Source organism: Coturnix japonica, unplaced genomic scaffold (assembly GCF_054131305.1).
Source record: "Coturnix japonica strain WE unplaced genomic scaffold, WE-NBRP24 Scf049, whole genome shotgun sequence".
Lineage (NCBI taxonomy): Eukaryota > Metazoa > Chordata > Aves > Galliformes > Phasianidae > Coturnix > Coturnix japonica.
The window spans coordinates 1,429,688-1,448,586 of NW_028188952.1; the positions used below are offsets into that span (position 1 = coordinate 1,429,688).

The 18,899-nt window shown below is 53.4% G+C and overlaps 2 protein-coding genes across 15 annotated transcripts in view; one reads left to right on the plus strand and one right to left on the minus strand.

Moving 5' to 3' along the window:
- On the plus strand, positions 1-5,972 carry LOC107325277 (retinol dehydrogenase 8). 7 transcript variants are annotated; one of them, XM_085532548.1, is made up of 8 exons: positions 1-214; positions 289-450; positions 872-1,051; positions 1,125-1,218; positions 1,289-1,472; positions 2,019-2,222; positions 2,406-2,583; positions 4,682-5,972. In XM_085532548.1, the coding sequence occupies exons 1-7, from the start codon at positions 112-114 to the stop codon at positions 2,559-2,561; spliced, it is 1,083 nt and encodes a 360-aa protein (XP_085388674.1). In that variant the 5' UTR covers positions 1-111; the 3' UTR covers positions 2,562-2,583; positions 4,682-5,972. The 7 variants fall into 7 exon arrangements, with proteins under 7 accessions (XP_085388674.1, XP_085388675.1, XP_085388676.1 ...); XM_085532549.1 differs by having other exon boundaries at positions 5,803-5,972; XM_085532550.1 differs by lacking the exon at positions 4,682-5,972 and adding an exon at positions 3,119-3,472.
- The window catches only part of IKZF3 (IKAROS family zinc finger 3), a 22,498-nt gene continuing 8,301 nt past the window's right edge, over positions 4,703-18,899 (minus strand). For 7 of the 8 annotated variants that reach the window (XM_015885964.3, XM_085532547.1, XM_032440910.2 and 4 more), the window contains 5 exons: positions 15,269-15,526; positions 14,457-14,624; positions 13,049-13,165; positions 9,539-9,655; positions 4,703-6,902 (listed from right to left, as the gene is read on the minus strand). In XM_015885964.3, coding sequence (XP_015741450.2) covers positions 6,229-6,902; positions 9,539-9,655; positions 13,049-13,165; positions 14,457-14,624; positions 15,269-15,526 — 1,334 coding nt within the window. In that variant the 3' untranslated portion in view covers positions 4,703-6,228. The remainder of the gene's footprint in view (positions 6,903-9,538; positions 9,656-13,048; positions 13,166-14,456; positions 14,625-15,268; positions 15,527-18,899) is intronic. The other variant, XM_032440911.2, reaches the window with a different exon arrangement.

The window sequence follows — 18,899 nt, forward strand, 5'->3', positions numbered from 1 at the left end:
AGCCACGCGGCCCCATAAATCCCAGAGCTGGGGAGGATTAGCGGGGAGGGGGGATTAGAGCTGGGATTTGGGGCCAGTAGCTATTAAAGCCATGGGGTGGGTGGTGAGGCCATGGCCATGGCTCCCCGCACCGTGCTGATCACCGGCTGCTCATCCGGCATCGGGCTGGCGCTGGCGGTGCGCCTGGCACGGGACAAGCAGCGCCGCTTCCGAGGTGAGCAGAACAGGGGGTCCCAATGGTGCAAATGGGGAGGGCGGGGGGCTGATCCCTCCTGTGCCCCCCCTCAGTCATTGCCACGGTGAGGAACGTGTCCCGCAGCGGAGCGCTGGTGGAGGCGGCAGGGTCAGCGCTGGGCCGGACGCTGGAGGTGAAGCAGCTGGATGTGTGTGATGAGGCGTCCATCCGCGCCTGCCTCGACAGCATCCCTGGGCGCCACATTGATGTTCTGGGTGAGCCACATCCCTGTATGGCCCTGCAGCACGGAGCATAGGATGAGAAATGCTCCGTGAACCAGGGGTATCCCATGCTGGGGGCATCCTGCACAAGGGACACGCCATGCTGGGGGCATTCCATGCGCCAGGAGCATTCTGCATGTGGGTTAATTACTCCATACAATGGGGACATCCCATGCTGAGTACCCTCCCCCCATGTGGCACTGGGGACCCTCCCTGTGCACCAGGAGCCCCTGGGCCAGCAGTGCCCCACGTGCTGGGGACATCCCACACTAAGCACAGCACAGTCCCTTTGTGCCAGGGACCCCCATTCCTGGGGGTGGGGGGGGAGGGCATCCCACACCTCTGTGCCAAAGTCCTCACCATTCCATGGGTTCTATGGACCTCAGCCTGCCCTTTTCCCCCTTGCACCCCACAGTCAGCAACGCCGGCGTGGGGATGATTGGGCCACTGGAGTGCCAGAGCCTGGCGGCCATGCAGGGGCTGATGGACACCAACTTCTTTGGGCTGGTGCGCCTGGTGAAGGAGGTTTTGCCTGACATGAAGCGTCGTCGCAGCGGCCACATCGTGGTCATCAGCAGCGTGATGGGGCTGCAGGGTACTGGGGGGGACGGGGCACTGTGGGGGGGGGTCCTCACCCTGCACACCCCCAACCACCATTCCTCACCCAGGCATCGTCTTCAATGACGTCTATGCTGCCTCCAAGTTCGCCGTGGAGGGTTTTTGTGAGAGCCTGGTGGTGCAGGCGCTGCGCTTCAACGTGGCGTGAGTGTGGGGCTGAGGGGGTGGGGGGTGGGGGCTCAGCTACCATCCTTCACAGCATCCTCCCCTGCAGCATCAGCCTGGTGGAGCCGGGGCCGGTGACCACTGAGTTTGAGACCAAGGTGTACGAGGAGGCTGAGCGCGCCGACTACTCACAGACCGACCCTGAGACTGCAGCCATCTTCACCGACCTCTACCTGAGGAACTCCAGGGATGTCTTTGCCAGCCTGGGGCAGAGCCCTGAGGACATCGCAGAGGTGATGGCAGAGCTGCAGGGTGGGATGTGAGGAGGCAGGAGAACTCAATTAGCACTAATGGGGAGCAGCAATTGGGTGCTGGCATCTCCTGTGTTGAATCCTTCCTCCCGCTCCTCAAAATCCCCCAAAGTGGGGTGGGGATGGGGATGGTGATGGGGATGGGATGGGAATGTGGTGAGGATGGGTGGTGGTGGGATGGAGATGGGGATGAGAATGGGAATTGGAATGGAAATTTGGGTGGGAATGGGATTGTGATAGGGAAGGACTGTGAATGATGGGGATGAGGATGGGAATGGAAATGGTATAGAGATGTGAGTGGGAGTGGGATGGGAATGGGGATGTGATAGGGATGGAAGGGTGGTGGAAACAGGATGGGGATGGGATGGAGATGATGTGGATGAGAGTGGGAATAGAATGGGGATGAGAACGGAAATGGTATAGAAATGAGGACGGGGATGGAGATGATGGGATTGATATGAGGGGCTGGGAGCGGGGCTGGATGTGGGGACAGGGGCAGGAAGGGGACCGTGATGTCCTCACGTGCAGCACACATTGCGGGTGATCGAGGCGGCCCGGCCGCCCTTCCGACACCAGACCAATGCGGCGTACACCCCGATGGCTGCACTGAAACACGCCGACCCCAGCGGTGCTCTCATGACCGAGGCCTTCTACAAACTGGTGTTCAAATACAGCGCCGTGCTGCGGCTCGGGCTGCGCGCCATCCGCCTGCTGCGCTGGAAGGCACAGAAGGTGAAAGCTGGCGCCCGGCTGCTGGGCTTCAAATAGACTCGTTTTTACCCTGGATGGGGTTCAGCCAAGGGTGGCCCAGGGGGGCTGCGAGGGGCAAGTGGGGCTGGGAGCCGTGTGGTTTCACTTCCTGCTCCCAGCCTGAAATAGCAGCTGTATTAAAATCGGGAGAGGTATTTTTAACAGCGCCGGGTGAAAGAGAGCAGCGGCTTCCTCCGAGAGCGCAGCGGCCGTGACAGGGCTGGGAAGGGCCGTCAGCTGCATCATTCCTCCCCCCGAGGCTCCTCCATCCATGGGCATTCAGTGCCACAGACCCCCTGGCTTCCTTCTCCGAGCCTCTGATGTGGGGCTGGAAATGCACCAGGTTAGCAATGCACCGGGTTGGCAGCAATGCAACAGGTCAGCAGTGCACCCAGCTGGCAATAAATTGGGTTGGTCAGCATTGTGCTTCCCCCCCAGCTCCATGAGGAGCCCCACAACACCAGGGCAGCACGGAGGGGACACAGGGCACTGCTGGGTCAGCTGCAGGAGCTCTGGGATATAAATGGGAGCTGGGTGCACAGGGTGAACATGGAGTCCCCAGGGTACAGGGTGGGTGCATGGTACAGGATGAGTGCTGGGTGCAGTGGGTGCAGGACAGACACAAACCAAGAACCAGGAGCAGGGGCTGCTTGGTGTACTGGGGTGTCCCAGCACTTCACAGCACCCAGGGGCTCTCAGAGGGGTGCTGGTGGGGGGGAGCAACCAGAGCTGCCCCTCCTGAGCTGTGAACTGGTGCGTGAGCGTGTGGCGTGACTGAGCTGGGAGGTGAGAGCAGGGGGAAACCGCAGGGAGGCCCGGCACAGGTCAGCTCTACTTCTCAGAAACCTTCCTGGCTCCCACTGTGCTTCCTGCTGCAGGGATGCACTGCTGGCACTGCCTCAGGGCCCAGCATGAAGCCCCCCCTGCCCTGCTCCAGGACCCCCACCCCATGCACATGAAATTGATGGCAGCTGCAGCACTGACCCCATGGATCAACGCAATGCCCCATGCTCCCAACACTGCACCCCATGCACCAACACTGTGCTCCATGCACCAGCACTGTGCCCTTGCCCGTACCATGCACGTGTCCTCCCCAGCCCTGTTAGCTCTGGGTGCTTTGGGGACAGGATGGAGAAGGAAATATTTTTGCATGATTCCCCTCGTGTCTTGCACAAGTCAATGACAAAGCGGCCATGGGGACAACAGCAACCCCCCCACCCTCCCCCGTCCCGGGGCTATGGCAACTGAGCAGCACCTGTGGGACTGCAGGGGTGACATCAAAGCCTTCAATGCAGACACATCAACCCCCGCCACCACCCCCCCGCTGTGGTTTCTGAAGATTTGACTAACTTTCTCCGCTCCAGGGGGCAGAGACGGGGGGGGGGGGAACAGCAAGGGGGGGCCCCCAGCACAGTGTCACAACCATGAGGAATGGGGCAGGGGGAGGGCAGGGCCCCCACAGTGCCCCCAGCCTGATGGGAGCAGCAGTGAGGTTGTTCCTCAGGGCAGGGGATGGATCAGCCCCGATGCTGCAGAGCTGGGGGTGTCCATCGGCTTCCCCTCCAGCTGCTGTAGGAAGGGGGAACCAAGCAGCAGGAAGAGGAGATGGGGAGCTGCCATGGGGTGCACCACTGGGGAGACAAAGTCAGGGCTAAGGAGCATCTTCCCCACCCTGCATGAGCTCCCTGGGTGCAGGCTGTGCCCCAGGGGGAACAGCTCTGCTATAAACAAGCGTCTGCCGGGACTTTCCTGTCCCCATGTGTGACAATTGCCAGCCCCCCCCCCAGTGCCCTCATCACTCCCCCAAGGGCTGCACTGGTGGCCCAGGTGCGCCGGCTCGCCGCAATGCAAATGTGGGGCCAGATATAACCCTGCTGGCATTGGGGCAGCAATGGGGGCACAGGGAAGGACGTGTAACCACTGCCCCCACCACAGCACTGAGCACATGGCTTCACTCCAGAGACAACACAGGGCTGGGCTCAAGCCCCATTGCCCCATGGCTTTGGGGAGCTGGGAAGGTCACAGTGGGGCAGCACAAAGCAGTGGGTCCTGGGGAGACACTGGAGAGCAGAGACCCACAGGATGAGGTGCTGTGACCCCACTCACCTCCCATACACAGCCCCACAGCTGGAGGGGACGTTTCATGCACCACGGACTGAGTTTCAACACAATGGGCGAAACGAGTTCCCCTCTGCTCTATCACAGCACAGCAGGCGATAGGGATCTCTCTGTCATAACACCAACTGAACATCTGGGGCTTCTAAGGGCCTTTGGGTGTGGGCAGGGGGGGTTTCACACATTAAAGCATCAATTCAGTAGGGAGGAGCTGAGGCAGGGACAGCCCTGGGGCTGCGGGACATGCAAGGGAAGGTGATCCCAGCTGCCCACGCTTTGCTCAGTCTGGTTCAGTGTCATGTTCTTTCCTTTTTTCCCGGACACAGCAGAGAAATGGTACACGTGGAGACACACACCATATTTTAATAGATGACTGGGTCGAAGTTCCACAATATGTCATTGTTCAACAGCAATGAGCAACCACTCATTAACGCCAGGCAGCACGGGCTGAACCGAAACAAGAACCCTGTCCTGAGAGCACAACAACACAACGGTGCCGTAGTGGGAAATGGTGCCTTTGGGTTCCTCCTGAGTCCCACAGAACCCACAGTGCTGCTCCAGCTGAGCTCTCCGAGTACAGGGAACCACTGCGTCCCCATGGAGCAGCACAAGGGAATGGGTGCTGAGCAGAGCAGTGGCCAAAGAGGGGACTGCTCTGAGCCTTCCCAAGCACAAAGCATCAATTCTCCTTCCTTAGCTCCATGGATAAGCAGGATCTTGTGCTCCTGCAGCGCTCTGCAAGGCAGCTGATCTATCCTTCCTGGGACATGGCCTTGGTTGGACTCAATGATCTCCAAGATCTTTTCCAACTGAAATGATTCCGTGATTAGTGGGGAAAAAAATGAACAGAATTCTCACTTTGTACCTTGAGCTTGAGGGAGGCGGTACCGAGGGAACAGAGCAAGGCCAAGGGCAGAATCAAACCAGGTATTTCTGACCAAATACCTTCCTTCTGGAGCTCTGCACCCCAACCCCCTTTGCAGAGGGACCACCGCAGATATCACACTGACAAAGACCAAAGCAGTGTTGGTATGGAGCTGCATAGGGGACACAAAAAGCCCACGGGAACACATCGTGCCCATGCAGAAACACTTTGCCAGGAATAACCACTCTCAGCAGAACCGTTATCACACCCATCTCCCACACCGTGACTAATGACACAGCTGCAGAGCAGTGATTAGATGAGAAGAACCGTGTTACAAACCATCTTCAGAGTCATCACCGATGCTCGTGTTGCAAAGCAGCACCTTCCACCCCCAGGGAGATCCCCACGTCCAACACGATGGGGCTGCACAGCCCCACATACAGTGCTGAGATCTCCCGGTGCTGCTGTAGGATGGGTGGCTCTGTGATTGGTGGCCATGGGGACACGGAGGGCACAGGGTGGGACTGTGTGTGCTTCAGACCAGGAAGACACCTCTAAAATTGAATGAATGATCCCCCCCAGGTGAATATTTCTGTGTTTTGGTGATGAGACCATTGGGGCTGTGACAGCAAGAACAAGTTCTTCCTATACATCTGACCAAGCAGAGCGGATGGCGGCAGGGAACAAAAGCCTTTTGCGCCATTAAAGCACACACCATGAAAACAAATGCACGTTAAAAAAATAAAGAAAACCACTCTTAATCTTCATCAAGTTCATATAAAAACCGGTCTGTGCCTCTGGTAATTATACAGTACTGCTCAGCACAGCAGCTAGGCATGGATGCTACAAAACACGGAGTAATCTTGTTAAAAAGAATAATAGAAACGTAAAGGCGTCATCGCCTTTCGGCACTCGAAACAGGCATAGAAAAACACAGGAGCTGATGTTTGTTTGAGCCCTTTAAGCCCAGGTGGGTTCCCTTCCTCTGATGCCCTGGGAGATGCCCACCTATTTGAGCAGCACACGGTGCTCCCCGCGCGCGATGTGCGAGGAGAACTCGTACCGATCATGGCTGCGGTACCCACAGACGTTGCACTCGAAGGGGTCACGGAAGCCGTGGCAGCCCATGTGGATGGTGAACATCACGTAATCCAAAAAGAGCACTCGGCAGTGGTCGCAGCGGTACGCCCCGATGGCCTCCCCTTCCTTGTTGATGACCTTGAAGGCGTCGCGCGGGCACACGGCCGGCGGTTTGATGATGTCGTAGGGCCGGGGGAAATCTTTCAGGGCTGGCAGGCCATTACGGGGTACAGGGAGCACCGGACCCTGAGGGAAGGGGGGGTTGGGCCGCTCCTCATGGTTGCTGTCTGTGTCCGTGGAGTCGTGGCCACTGTTGTTGGGGGACAGGGCGCGCTCCCGCAATGGGACGTGGCTCTTCTCATCGCTGCCGTTGGGCACGTCGGCACGGGGCAGAGCGATGGGGTACAGCGTGCTGATGACGGGGACCATCTCAGGGGTGGGCGCCGGGGGGGTCTGAACCAAAGGGCGCAGGGCTTCAGCCCCCAGGAAGGAGATGGCATTGTTGATGGCCTGGTCCATCATGCGGCCCGGTACTATGTCGCCTTCCTTCTCGTAGACGAAGGATGAGTTGTAATTGACGTCAAAGCTGTGTCGTTTCTCACCTACAGGAGAGGAGTTGCATCGTGTTAGAGGGGGGTGATGGTGCTATGGAAGATCTGCAGCCTCTGGGAAGCAAAAGGGAATGAAAAATATGCTGCAAAAATGGATAACATCGTGTGCAAGACTTCTCACATCAACACCAGCAGAGATTGGATGCAGCCCACGTTACTCTGCACTCAACCAACAGTTTTTCTTTACATGCCGTTAGATGTTAACATGTCGTTAGACAATGAAACCCATTTCCTCCATTACCTGCTGACTATCACAGCCTGCCCAGTTGTCTTCAACCTCAATAGAGGTTTTCAGACATCTAACAGTTATCTACATGGACACAGCATCTGTAGAACATGTAGAACCCAATGGAGGGTGAGCAAAAGAGGGAAAAGATGTGTCCCCTCTATGGGTGCTATGGAGCTTTGTGAGCTCTTGGGTTGGCATTTGGGATTTGAGTGCGACCCCATCTGTGCCCTGGTCTCCAGGAGGGGACATTGGTGGTGTGGGCAACACAGCAAAGCCTCAGCACCAGGTGCAAAGAGGGGAGAAAACTGCACCCAGAAGAGCTCGAGTCCCTTTTTTGATGAGTATCTAGAAATAACTAACCGAATTCTGCGGTTACGTGAAACAGAATCGTTCACTCAACAGCAACAAAAAATAAGAAGGATGAAGTGCAAGAGGCTTTCAAGCATCAGATCCACTAAATCTCTTAGTTACGGTAACTGGAGAAGTGCAGATGTTTATCAGTCACCTGTCAACACCATGACTCAATGTGTATGAAACTCTTCAGGTTTCACTGCAGAAAACCAGGAGCTCACGTTTCTCTTATAAAACACTCAGAAAGGTTAAAGAACCACAAGAGTAACTGCTTCCAGCCCTCAGCCAACCTGTGATCCATCTTCACACAGAAGGCAACAAAGTGATATAGCACATTTGGGTGACTCATAGAGCAGTTCCGGGCAAGTGAGATGTGAAAAAAGTGAAAGAAAAAAAAACCCAACACACACATACACACATGTGTGGCAATAGCAAAAATACACAGAACTCCCTATAGATTTGGAGAGAAAACTGAGGGCAAAGAATAGGGAAAGGAGTGTATGGTGATGGGACGGGTCATGCCATGCCCAACACTGGGATGTTTTACCTTTGCAAGGGGAAAACTGAATGCATTATTCTGAGTGAAGCTGCCACAGGAAGCAACACAGAGTTGCTGCAAAAGGTGAAATTGAAGGTTGAATGCATGGGAGTCCTTGTTGGCTTACAGAGCAGCCAGCTGAGCATCCCCATCAGAATTCACACTTGAGCCGTAGCAGATGACACGTCTGCTGTGCTCACTCTAAAACACACTTCGGTTCTTGCAATGCAATGAGGTGTGGACACTGGGAACAGGGAGGGCAGCGGCTTCCTGCCACACTAAGGGCTGCCCACTTCTCATCCTTCACCACCATGAGAAACATACAAGCCAATGGTCTCGGGGAAAGGCTGGTTTTGCAAAGGAGGAAGCAGAGGTCTATGAGCAGATGCTCGGATGGTGGGAACGGGCAGAAAGGCATCAGCTGCGCTGCTGGTGTTGATTTGGGTCAATGAAAAGTGTAAATCTACAGCAAGACGTGAAACACAGAATGATAAAGCTCAGCATTAGAAAAAGGAAGCTGAAGGTTTTCAAAAAACATTTGCATTAATGTTTTGAATCACAGTGTGACATCTGAGGTCCGATTCTCAGCCAACACATTCAGCGCTGAGTACCCAAAGGCGCTCAGACAACGTGAGCTGGAGCTGCTTCACCTCTGAGCTAAGAGGTGACATCTAAAATGCATGTTGAGATGTCTGAATAAATGTGAGCAACCTTTACAAATGCTGAAAGCCCAGAGCTAACCCTGACCCTAAACCTCACCTTAACCTTAATCCTAACCCTGAACCCCTGAATCCAACCTTACCCATCCCTAGCTATAGAGCTCCTAAGTCAGGTCTCAGTTTGGGACACAAGAACTGCATCTTCCTTTCCCAGAATTAAATGAAATTAACATGAGACAGCCAAGGGGATCACTGACACAACCTGCCAGACCTGCATTCAGGAGCCCAGGGTGCAAGCCTGATCATATAGAATTAAATGCAAAGAGAACCCTATGGAAACATCCTGCAGCTTAAGTGACCACAAGAAAGGGCTTAATATTTTTTTTAACCATGTTGAAGCTCAGCAGATGACTAACAGAGACTTCATGCCTTTCCGTCCCTGGGCCTCATCCTGCATGTGCATGCAGCAAGAATCCTATTGCCCAGAAGGAGTGCTCCCAACAGCACCGACCTTCACTGTTCACCACCTAGAAAGAACCCAGCAGAGAACATTCCAAACGCACAGATACAGAGCACAGAACATGGGAGCTTGAGAGGGAGAAACTGCTGCACACGTAGGGACAAAGCAGAGCAGCATCAGTTCTCAAGCATCCAAAGAATAGAGTCTTTTAAACCCAAAATCTACAGCAAATTGCTCAAACCACGAGAAAACAGCTGCTGCTTTGTCTACCCCATTCTGCTGGGCTGTGAGCTTGGAGAGGACACTGGCAGAGCACAGAGGAGCTCACCATGGGCTGCTGCCCATCTCTGCAGGCTCAGCAGTTGCGCACGAGAAGGTTTTTGTTCTTACCAATGAATTTCTGGGGCATGGAGCTTTTTCTCTTCGCCACGTTGCTCGCCAGCCTGTCCAGCACCAGGGCTCTCTCGGTCCCCATCTCAGCCTTGATGTGCCTTGACTCCGCGTTGGCTGGGTTGAAAAAGGCAAAAAGGAAGAAGAAGAATAAAAAAAAGACAAAACAAAAATGGGTGAAAAGGGAAAAAGAAAAAAAGAAAAGGAAGAAGTGAAGGGTTTAATCTCCGGAGTTCACCCCAGTCATGAGCAGGAAACAGTTTGGAGGTCTGTTGTTAAGGTGGGTCGTTGCTTTTTCGGTCGCTGCTGCTCTGTGTGCGGTGGGCACCGCAGCAATCAGCAGGAGCAGCGCTGAGCAAAGACAGCGCTGTGCAAAACCAAAGCAAAGGGAAGCGTGAGCCCAGCGGGCTGGACGGGGGGCTGCAGAGCATCACATCGCGCTGCTGGAGCCGGAGCTCCGTTGGCCTTTTTGCTTTGAGTAAGAGCTGCAGACACCTGCAGAACCAGCCTGGGCTCCCACCCAGCGCTCAGCCCCACTCCAGAGATCACTCACTGGGCTCCTTCACTGGGTTGAGAAGCCACATAACATTGCAGTGTCCCACTGAGCTCACACAGCCCACCACCATTCCTTACAGCCCATCTTTTCAAGCATCCTCCCTGCTCCATCTCTTCTCTCTATGTAAATAGAGAATGCTCTCTATTTTGGCACACTTGGAAGCATTTGGTGTTTTAAAGCCAATTCAAAGCTCCCAGGCTTCTCAGAGAAGTGCACGTGTGCTCTGGGATCCCTCCCTTGAGCCTTGGGTGTCCCTGGACCACAGTCCTTGGACCACGGTGTGTCCTGAGGATCCTCCTATTCCCCAGAGCTCTCCTCCAGTGCCCACTGCTACAGGGAAACAGCTGCAGAGCATCAGAGCGGGGTCAGCCACGCTGCCACCTCATCTCACAACTGCCCAACTAATAACGAGCATAACTGCTGCAGCTTCACCCCTAAAAACCAACGAGTATCGGTGGTGCTGCTTTGCTATTAAAGGAGCACGGAGGGCTGCAGTGTTAGGGACCACAGCAGTGACAGCTGGATGCCTTTACAGAGCTTGTCCCTTCCTTTTGGGGTTTGCTGCCTAAGGAGAACTGGGAAGAGCAATTTGCTTTCCCAAGGCAATACCAAGGTAGGAATAGTGACTCTTAGTGGAGCACAGAGATACCTGAAATACATGCAGCATCAGCTATGTGAGAGAGAAGCGGCACCAGAGAGCAGTGATTTAAACACTGCTGTCACCTCAGTCCTGCTAAGTGCAGTTCTATTCAGTGCTGGGCTTAAATTACAGTTTGCTCAGCTCAAGACACCAAGGTGCACCACCACCCTTCCATAGCTCCACGTGCTGCACTTCCCTACAGACCTCCCAGCTCTTCCTCACGTGTTTATTGTGACTGCAGTCGGTATCAGATGGGTTTCAGGCAGCACAAAACATGACTCACCAAACCTCAGCCAGAACGGGTCGGTGATGTTTGTGCAGCTCCTGCCTCATGCACGTTGCTGCCAGCTCCTGTGATGAGTCAGGGCAGCCGGGGCAGCAGCACCTTGTGGGGCTTTTCATTCTGGAACTTCTGCTCCACAAATTGTCTGATCCTTTCTGAGCACTTTGGGTTGCCTTCAGATAATAGCAGCTCATGCTCTGAGCTTCCCCAGCACAGTCAGATCCTACTGTGATTCAGTCATGATGCCGAGTCATTCATAACCATTATTTCTTTAAAAGAAAATCCACATCTGCCATAGATAAGGACATGCTAATGCCTGCATGTCACCGTGCCCCATCATTTGCCATGACCTCCCCATCTCCTCCTGCCATGCCCATACCCAGCAGCAGATCCCACTCCACACTCCAACTCTGATTTAAAGAACTCATGATCTAATTAAAACACGCATCTAAACATAAATGTCAGGTTTGACCGGCAAAAAGTTACACTGAGAGCTTTGCTCACAGTTACACTGAGAGCTGAGCAGTCATAAAGAAACCCCAAAGCCCTGAAGCACTCAGCCCCTTTCAGAACATGGTATAGGAACACCCTGCAAGCTGAATGGTCCAACAGCACAGCCAGAAATCAGCAGCATCTCTACAGATGCTGCAAGAACCTCTGCAAACAACATCCCCCCTCCCCAGCTCCGGTCGCTGTGCAGAGCACGGACAGCAGCACCTCTCCCATAGTGTGCTGTTTCCATAGCGTGGTTTCTCTCACCCCATAAATGCGAGTGTCATTTTTAGAACGTGTGGGCATTGTATTCAAAACCCTCAAGCACAAAGCCGAGCTCGAATTAGAGGCATTGCTTCCTGCCTCTTCTCAGTGTGGTCACTAAATAATGGAGAGTGGAGCCGAGGCGGGTTATTGTGCAATGAGAACAACGCAACCAGAGATCATTATCGGGGCCTGAGCGGTGCTCGAGCAATGCTGCTGCATGAAGCTGCTCTTCAGAGGTGTTTCCATGCTGCTGGGCCAGGAACGTGCAAACCTCGTGTTAAAAAGCAAGCAGGATGGGAACAGCAGTGCTGGTGCTTGGTGGTGATTGGGTTATATGGGCAGCAGCGCACAGAGATGGCTCCGTGTGGGAAGGGAGAAAGGACTGCAATGGGGGCAATGGGAAAAGGGTCAGAAGTCTGAAAGTGATGTTAGAAATGAGCACAAAGTTCTCCTCTTTGGGAGGGGAAAAACAACTCAGAAGCACCAACCAACCCACTGAGATCCCCCTCTGCTCCGCGATGCTGATGGAAAACTGAATGCAAATAAAACACCCCATCAGGACAGGAGTTCCTGTTTGTTCTCCATGAGAAACCCTGCCCTGTGTTTCCAGGAGGGCTGAGATCACAGCCACATCGTGTGCTGGAAACTCGCATTTCCTCCGCGACCACTTTGAGGCGCTGCCACTCGCAGCCTGGATAAGAGAGGCACCGCTATTCTGAAATGAATGTGAGCCATGAGAATGGTGTATGAGCAGAGATGGAGGGTGGTATCATGTTTTCCATTTTCCCGCGGTGGACACCCTGGGGTGATTGCCATCGTGACAGTGTGTACTGTAACACAAAACCACAGTCACAGCGTGCACAAGTTCTCATGAAAACCAAAACTTGCTGACGCTCACACAGCCAGCTCCTTTTACTGATGCTGTAAAGCAATAATTGCTTGCTGGAAAGAGGCAGCTCCACGAGCCCTGTTCTACCAGAGCTTCTTCAGGGTGGTTTATCAGTGCATGACACACAGACCTTCCCTGCATGGAGTACGTATCCCCATCGCATGGAGTTGTGACCATATTGCTGTGGGTTATTTGGGCACAGCTTGGGATCTGCTGCTGGCTGCCCAGGGGTGCATTGAACCAAACCCTTTGGGAGACACTGAACCCCTGAGTTCCTAGAAGCCATTGGAGCAAAGCCACGAGCTGACATCTCACCAGCCACCCTGTTTGTAAGTAGCAGAATGAGAGAGAGCAGAGCCCTGCCGGCCATGCGAGGCACTCACCTGGCTCACACCCTCCAGTGTTCTGCAGGTACGTGCGGCACCGCTCCTTGTGCTCCTCCAGAGAGCTCCTCTGCTTGTAGCTCCGGCCACAGAACTCACATTTGTAGGGCTTCTCCACTGTGAAATGGAGGGGAGAGTGAAATACCTGCAGGAACACCCAGCCACCCCGGCACTCAGGTGTAGTGCTGCTGGCAAGCTAATATTCGGCACGTGGAGAATGCTTTGCATTCCTGTTGGGCTTATGAGCATGGAAACTGCCATAAAATTGGAGTTACTGGGGTTATATTAGGGCTCCTGCAAAGCCCTCCTAGTCCCTAAGCTCCCTGAGGGCTGACCTGAGCTGGCAGCTCCCCTCAGCATCACCTCCCAGTGCAGAATAGCAACAAGTTACTACATCCCACCTGCCCAGCATTGCTCCGTCTGCACTGAATTCTTTAAGGATTTCATGAAAGTGATAAAAATGAGACCAAAACAAAACCATTTGTGGGTTCAGTTCATTTTCAAATGACCTTATCGGAAAGCACATCGCGTTCCTAGTTCACTTTCTTTATGCCGTGTTGGGAGCACGATGTGCTGTGGGGGTACGGTGACAACAACTGCTCTGGCTCTTGGCCAGACCCATCTCATTCACTCACATCAGGTAAATCTTAATTTCAGCTTTGATTCTGTGTGAGGTTTGGGTTTTTATTTTTGCTAGCTCTGTGCAGAGATAATATCTATCATTTAGAACATCTGCTGTCTTTCTGGGCCCCCTCATAAGACAGGAAATCAAAGGGCAGCGTGGTCTGGCTCTTTAAGAATTGGAGGAATTCATCCATTTCTACCCAGCTTGTTCTTCTCGTCACCTCAACTCTGTGCCTCCATTTCTCCCACCTGTGCAATGGACACAAAGCCCTACACCAAACCTGAGGGATCCCATCGCATTTGTGGAGCAGGTTAAGAAGTTCAGATGAAAGGCACTACCCAGCACTGAGGTGCTACCGGCATCAACGCTGCCTTTGGTTCTGCTCCTACAGGTGTTGGAGCACATCTGGGGCAGAGTCAAGTCCCAGGATGGCCCTATTGGGTTCCATTGGGTCCCATTGGGTTCCATTGGATCCCATTGGGTTCCACTGGGTCCCATTGAGTCTCACTGGGTTCCACCGAGTCCTACCAAGTCCCACTGAGTTCCATTGGGTCTCTTTAAGACCCACTGAGTCTCACTGGATTCAGTTGGGTCCCATTGTGTCCCATTGAGTCCCATTGAGTCCCATTGGGTCCCATTGGGTCCCATGGCAGGGAGCAGTCACTGCTCTTTGCCAGCTCCTCAAAACCACTTTGGTTGCGCAGACTTTGCTGACTATTCTCTGCACGCCGTGTCCTGGTGACACACATCTGAAACACATGAAGTGCCTTTGAAGTCACTTACCAGAATGTGTCCTTAAGTGACCCGTTAGCGCATCCCTCCTCTGGCAGGCATAACTGCAAAGATGACATTTAAAAGGTTTTTCCCCTGTATGTAGCTTAATGTGGCGGAGGAGGTTACCCTTCTGAGTAAAGGAAGCTCCGCACTGATTACACTGGAATGGCCGCTCACCTTAAAATGACATACAAAAAAGGACATTTAATGGTTATGTGGGTATCGCGCCGTCCTCGTACCCTTTCCTTTTTGGAAGGGGAAAGAATGAGATCAATTTCTGTCTACAGAAACACACAGCCCTTCCGCTGGCTTCAGTGGGAGTTGGGTGCAGCTCTAGTGTCAGAGCTTCTCATAACACACGTATGGAAACCACTGCACAGGTTTTCCATGGAAAGGAGTGGTCTGGAGGAGGCTGATTCCAACAAGCCAGCAACTTTTAGAATGAAAAGAAGAACTCTTAATCTTGCAGCTCAGAACCAAAGATGCTCGTTGGTTTGTTGCATGAGAACGGCACAAAGAGAAGCACAGCACATAGACTGGAAATGGCAGCACAGAAACCATCTAACCCGTGTGTTGGGGCTGAAATACTTCAATGACACAGTGCCTTTCATCCAAAATCCTTAAAACGCCTCACCAATGTGCTGCTGTGACATGGGAGTCCCAATAGGGCTGAGTGGGTAAAGTGAGGCACAGAAACGTGAGTGATTTGCCAGAGATCCCTATGAGGGGAACCAGCAAAGCCCAACCTCAGCTTCCTCTCTGCATCCCAGACCGTCATCCTTTCAGTATTTAGGTCTCGAAGAAGAAGGTGGGATATTTACCAGTGTGGCTACGCTTATGAACCATCAAGACATTGAGGCTGATGCAGGCTAAGCCGCAGATATCGCAGGTCATCTTCCCACCCGCCGGCCTGGAGTTGTCATAGGAGCCCAGGTGTCTTTCCAGCTTAATGCCTTCATATTCGTTGTATTCTCTGGGGTAGCTGTAAGGTATTTCAGATTCTTCTGGGGTTTCCATGCGTTCAGAACTTAAAGCACTCTCCTCTCTGTCACCGTATTCATTTTTCACTTTAACATCATCTGCAGGCAAAACAAAGCACAAAAGTAGGGGAGGGATGGGGGGGGGGAAAGAACATCTTAGATAAAATACCCACCAAAAATTACATAAACTTCTATCAGTCGTCTCCACAAGAGTTTTGCTTAACCTCAGCAAGATAAAGAAACACGGTCAGACCCAAATCCCCACGTGCCACGTGTCCTCACTGAGATAAGCCCTGTTGGTACCTTGGGTGGATTATTTCCTTCTGCAGGTGATAAAAGCATCACGCAGTGCAAAACACACACAGGGTGCTGCTGCTCAGGATGCAGAGGGAAGCACTGATGTGTACAACCCAGAATAACCCACAGGAATTAAAGCCACGGGCTGTTCCTGCAAGGTGGGAACAGAGAATGGCATTGGAAATGTCCTGCGGCGCTTCAAGCACGGCCAAGAACTGCATCTGCTCTGCTAAGACCTCCAGTGATCTCAGGGTAAACGCTCCCATCAATTAATTCTGTTCAATTAATTCTGTTGGTGATGCCCAAATCTCCTTTCCCTATCAACTCCAGCATCACAGCACTGCTCTTACAATCCTTCCCAATTGATGGAGCAGCTTTCATCCTGCCTAACACCCACTGTTCTGTCCGTGCTATGGCTGAGCCTTGAGTTCTGCCTCGAGTTGGGTGAGGAGAAGCATCAGGAGATGAAATCTATTGCATGCAGTGTAAAGCAGTGCTCTCGTGCTGCTCTGTCAAGTGGAGGGTTGGGCAGTGAGCGCGGCGCTGAATCACTGATCCCTTCTCCAAGTGCAGAACTTGGGCTGCTGAGTGTGTATTAGCTCCGGTTCTGAGTAATAAACCACATCAAATGCTGAGAACAAACAGCAGCGGTGGCGAAAAGGAGACGGTGACATAAAAGCAGCGCTGAAAAATAAAAGCCTGGCAATGAATACTTCCATAAAATTGCACACGAACTGCTTGCCATGCATTACTGCCACGTGGTGCAGAGGGATGCACTCAGTCCATGCACTATTTGTTTATGGAGCACGTGGATAAATTTGAGCCATGCTTTACTGCCTCCTGGAGCACAGCTCACCCCATCTGCATCCCAACACCGCACTTCAATCACACGTGGGCATCTGAAGAACCTCAATGGAAACCATCCCCCCCCCTCCGGTGGCTGAGAGCACAGAGCAGCAGCACTGAGGAAGAGGCTTTTATCAAACCAGATACATTACAAGCATTGGAGTTTTTCCACCCTCACACCATCATCTGCAGTGGGACAGACCCTGACATGGGAGAGGATGGAGATAAAGAGGAAACCTCCAATAGAACACAAGGAGTGAGGTCAGCCCAGACTGAACCATGGGGCTGGGGGGGTCTGGCACAACCACAGCCCTTCTCCAGCCCCAGCGTTGTCTCCATGCACCGCCAGAGGCACAGAGAGCTCTGTGAGATGGGGAGAAGGGTGCGACATGCCACCCACACACCCCATCGCGATGGGATCGGGAGTTTCTAGGCTGGTCCTTCTTAAGCAAGAGGAAATCAACAGCAAGCAGAAAGGGGCGAGGAACGGAGGGCAAACAACAGCTACCCCCAGCAATAACACAGCTGGGTTGTTATCTCAGGAGAGCTGCAGCCAGAACCACGCTCAGCTCAGGGCAGCACGGGGCAGAGAGCAGCGGCACGCAGCAAAGCAAAGGCAGGAGGGCTGAGCGCGGGGTTTCGCTTCCTGGGGAGGTGGCTGCAAGATGAAAGACGGGCTCCAGAGTCATATTTTTGTTTCACCTGAAACACTGTAAAAACAATGAGTTCTGGAAAAAATCCAACACAAAGCAGCGGCTGCTGCAGGGTGAGTCACCGTGTGAGCAGCGCTGTGTGCGCCCCATCCAGCAGCACCAACAGCAGGGAGAAACAGGGGCTGCATCAGAGAGGAAGGCTCAGAGGGACCCCCTCCCCATGTATATAATCACACACCCCTTAATTATACTTAACACAGCATCAAACATAGAGAAATAGATGTACAGGGTTTGCATCGCTGTGGAGCAAAGTTTGGGCCACAGAGAAGCACCAGGTGGAGCATTGGGAGCCACTAAAGGAGCTGCAATGGGGTGAAATCTCACTGTGACACCTCCACACGTGTAAAAAGTCCACGGGAGGGGGGGACACAAAGGGACTCAATCACAGCGATGTGGCACTTTAATGGTGCCGCTGATTTGCTGCGCCCATTGGGAGATAATGAGCGCCTCGCGGTGCAGATGTTCTGTCAGATTATAGGGAAAAGAAATAAAAGAGGGAAAAGGGAAAAGAGCTTCTCGACTGCCACTTCCTAAGCAGCCAATTAAACAAATTGTGGAAGCAGACGGACAGTTTAGTGGGTGCTGACGGCTGTGGATGGGATTGGGATCGGGGTACAGGATGCTGAGTCTGTGCGTGTAAAGGGTGTGTGGTTCTGTCAGTATTAATTAACCCAAAGCAGCTGCACAGATCCATGGCCATACAGGGGCTGCCCCTTCCCGGACCCACAGTCCTTTTGGGAGTCACCAAGGTCACACCATGTCCAATGTGGTCGATGTTGTTGTACAATTATTACAAGAATGACACGACTTTTAGACGTAGAACAACGCCTGTTACCTCAGAGGCGATGTGGGTTGAGCCCAAACCCAACCACAGCTCCTTAAAGCGCTTTGTTCAGACACTGAGGGGGGGTTAATTAAGAGTCTGCATTCAGACCTGTGTCTTCAATTGCCTGTCTGACATTTCCCATCTATCACCAACTTTCTGCCAACCCAGAAGTTCATTTCTATAGGACTTTCAGTCTGAGAGACACTGAGATGGATGGAACTGCTAATAAAGGGGAGGTGTAACCCCACAGTGAGAGCACCCCACACTCTGACCCCGAGCATCTCACCAACCAACCCCACATCACTGCCTCGATGGGGCAGGGGGGCAAACACTGCAGGGGGGGGGGAGAACTGCTCTGCCCCACACCAGCCCCATCCCAGGGGCAGCCGATGGCTCCTGCTCCACGCAGCATTCCCACCCGGCGCAGGGCTGACAGCAGCGCGGTGCCTCCCCGCTCCGTGCCCCCACGCAGAGCCCCGCAGGGCTGCACGGCAGCGCTGATGCCGCGAGATAACCCCGGGCGCAGCGCTCGGAGATGGAATGCGCTGATAAAACGAGGCGCTTCCTCCCCGGGCTGATAAGTGCGTGAGCTCAGGGCTCGGTGGGAGCTCAGTGCAGCCCCCCCATGTCCCTCCTCAGCCTTACAGCCACCACCAGGCTTGGATTGTCGCATTTCATAAGCATGGATGGGAGCTGACATCCATACACCATAATAGCTTCAGTCTCGGATGGGGGAACTGAGGCACAAAGCAACCAGACCCTTGTGTCTGGGTCCCTGGGTTCCTTTGGG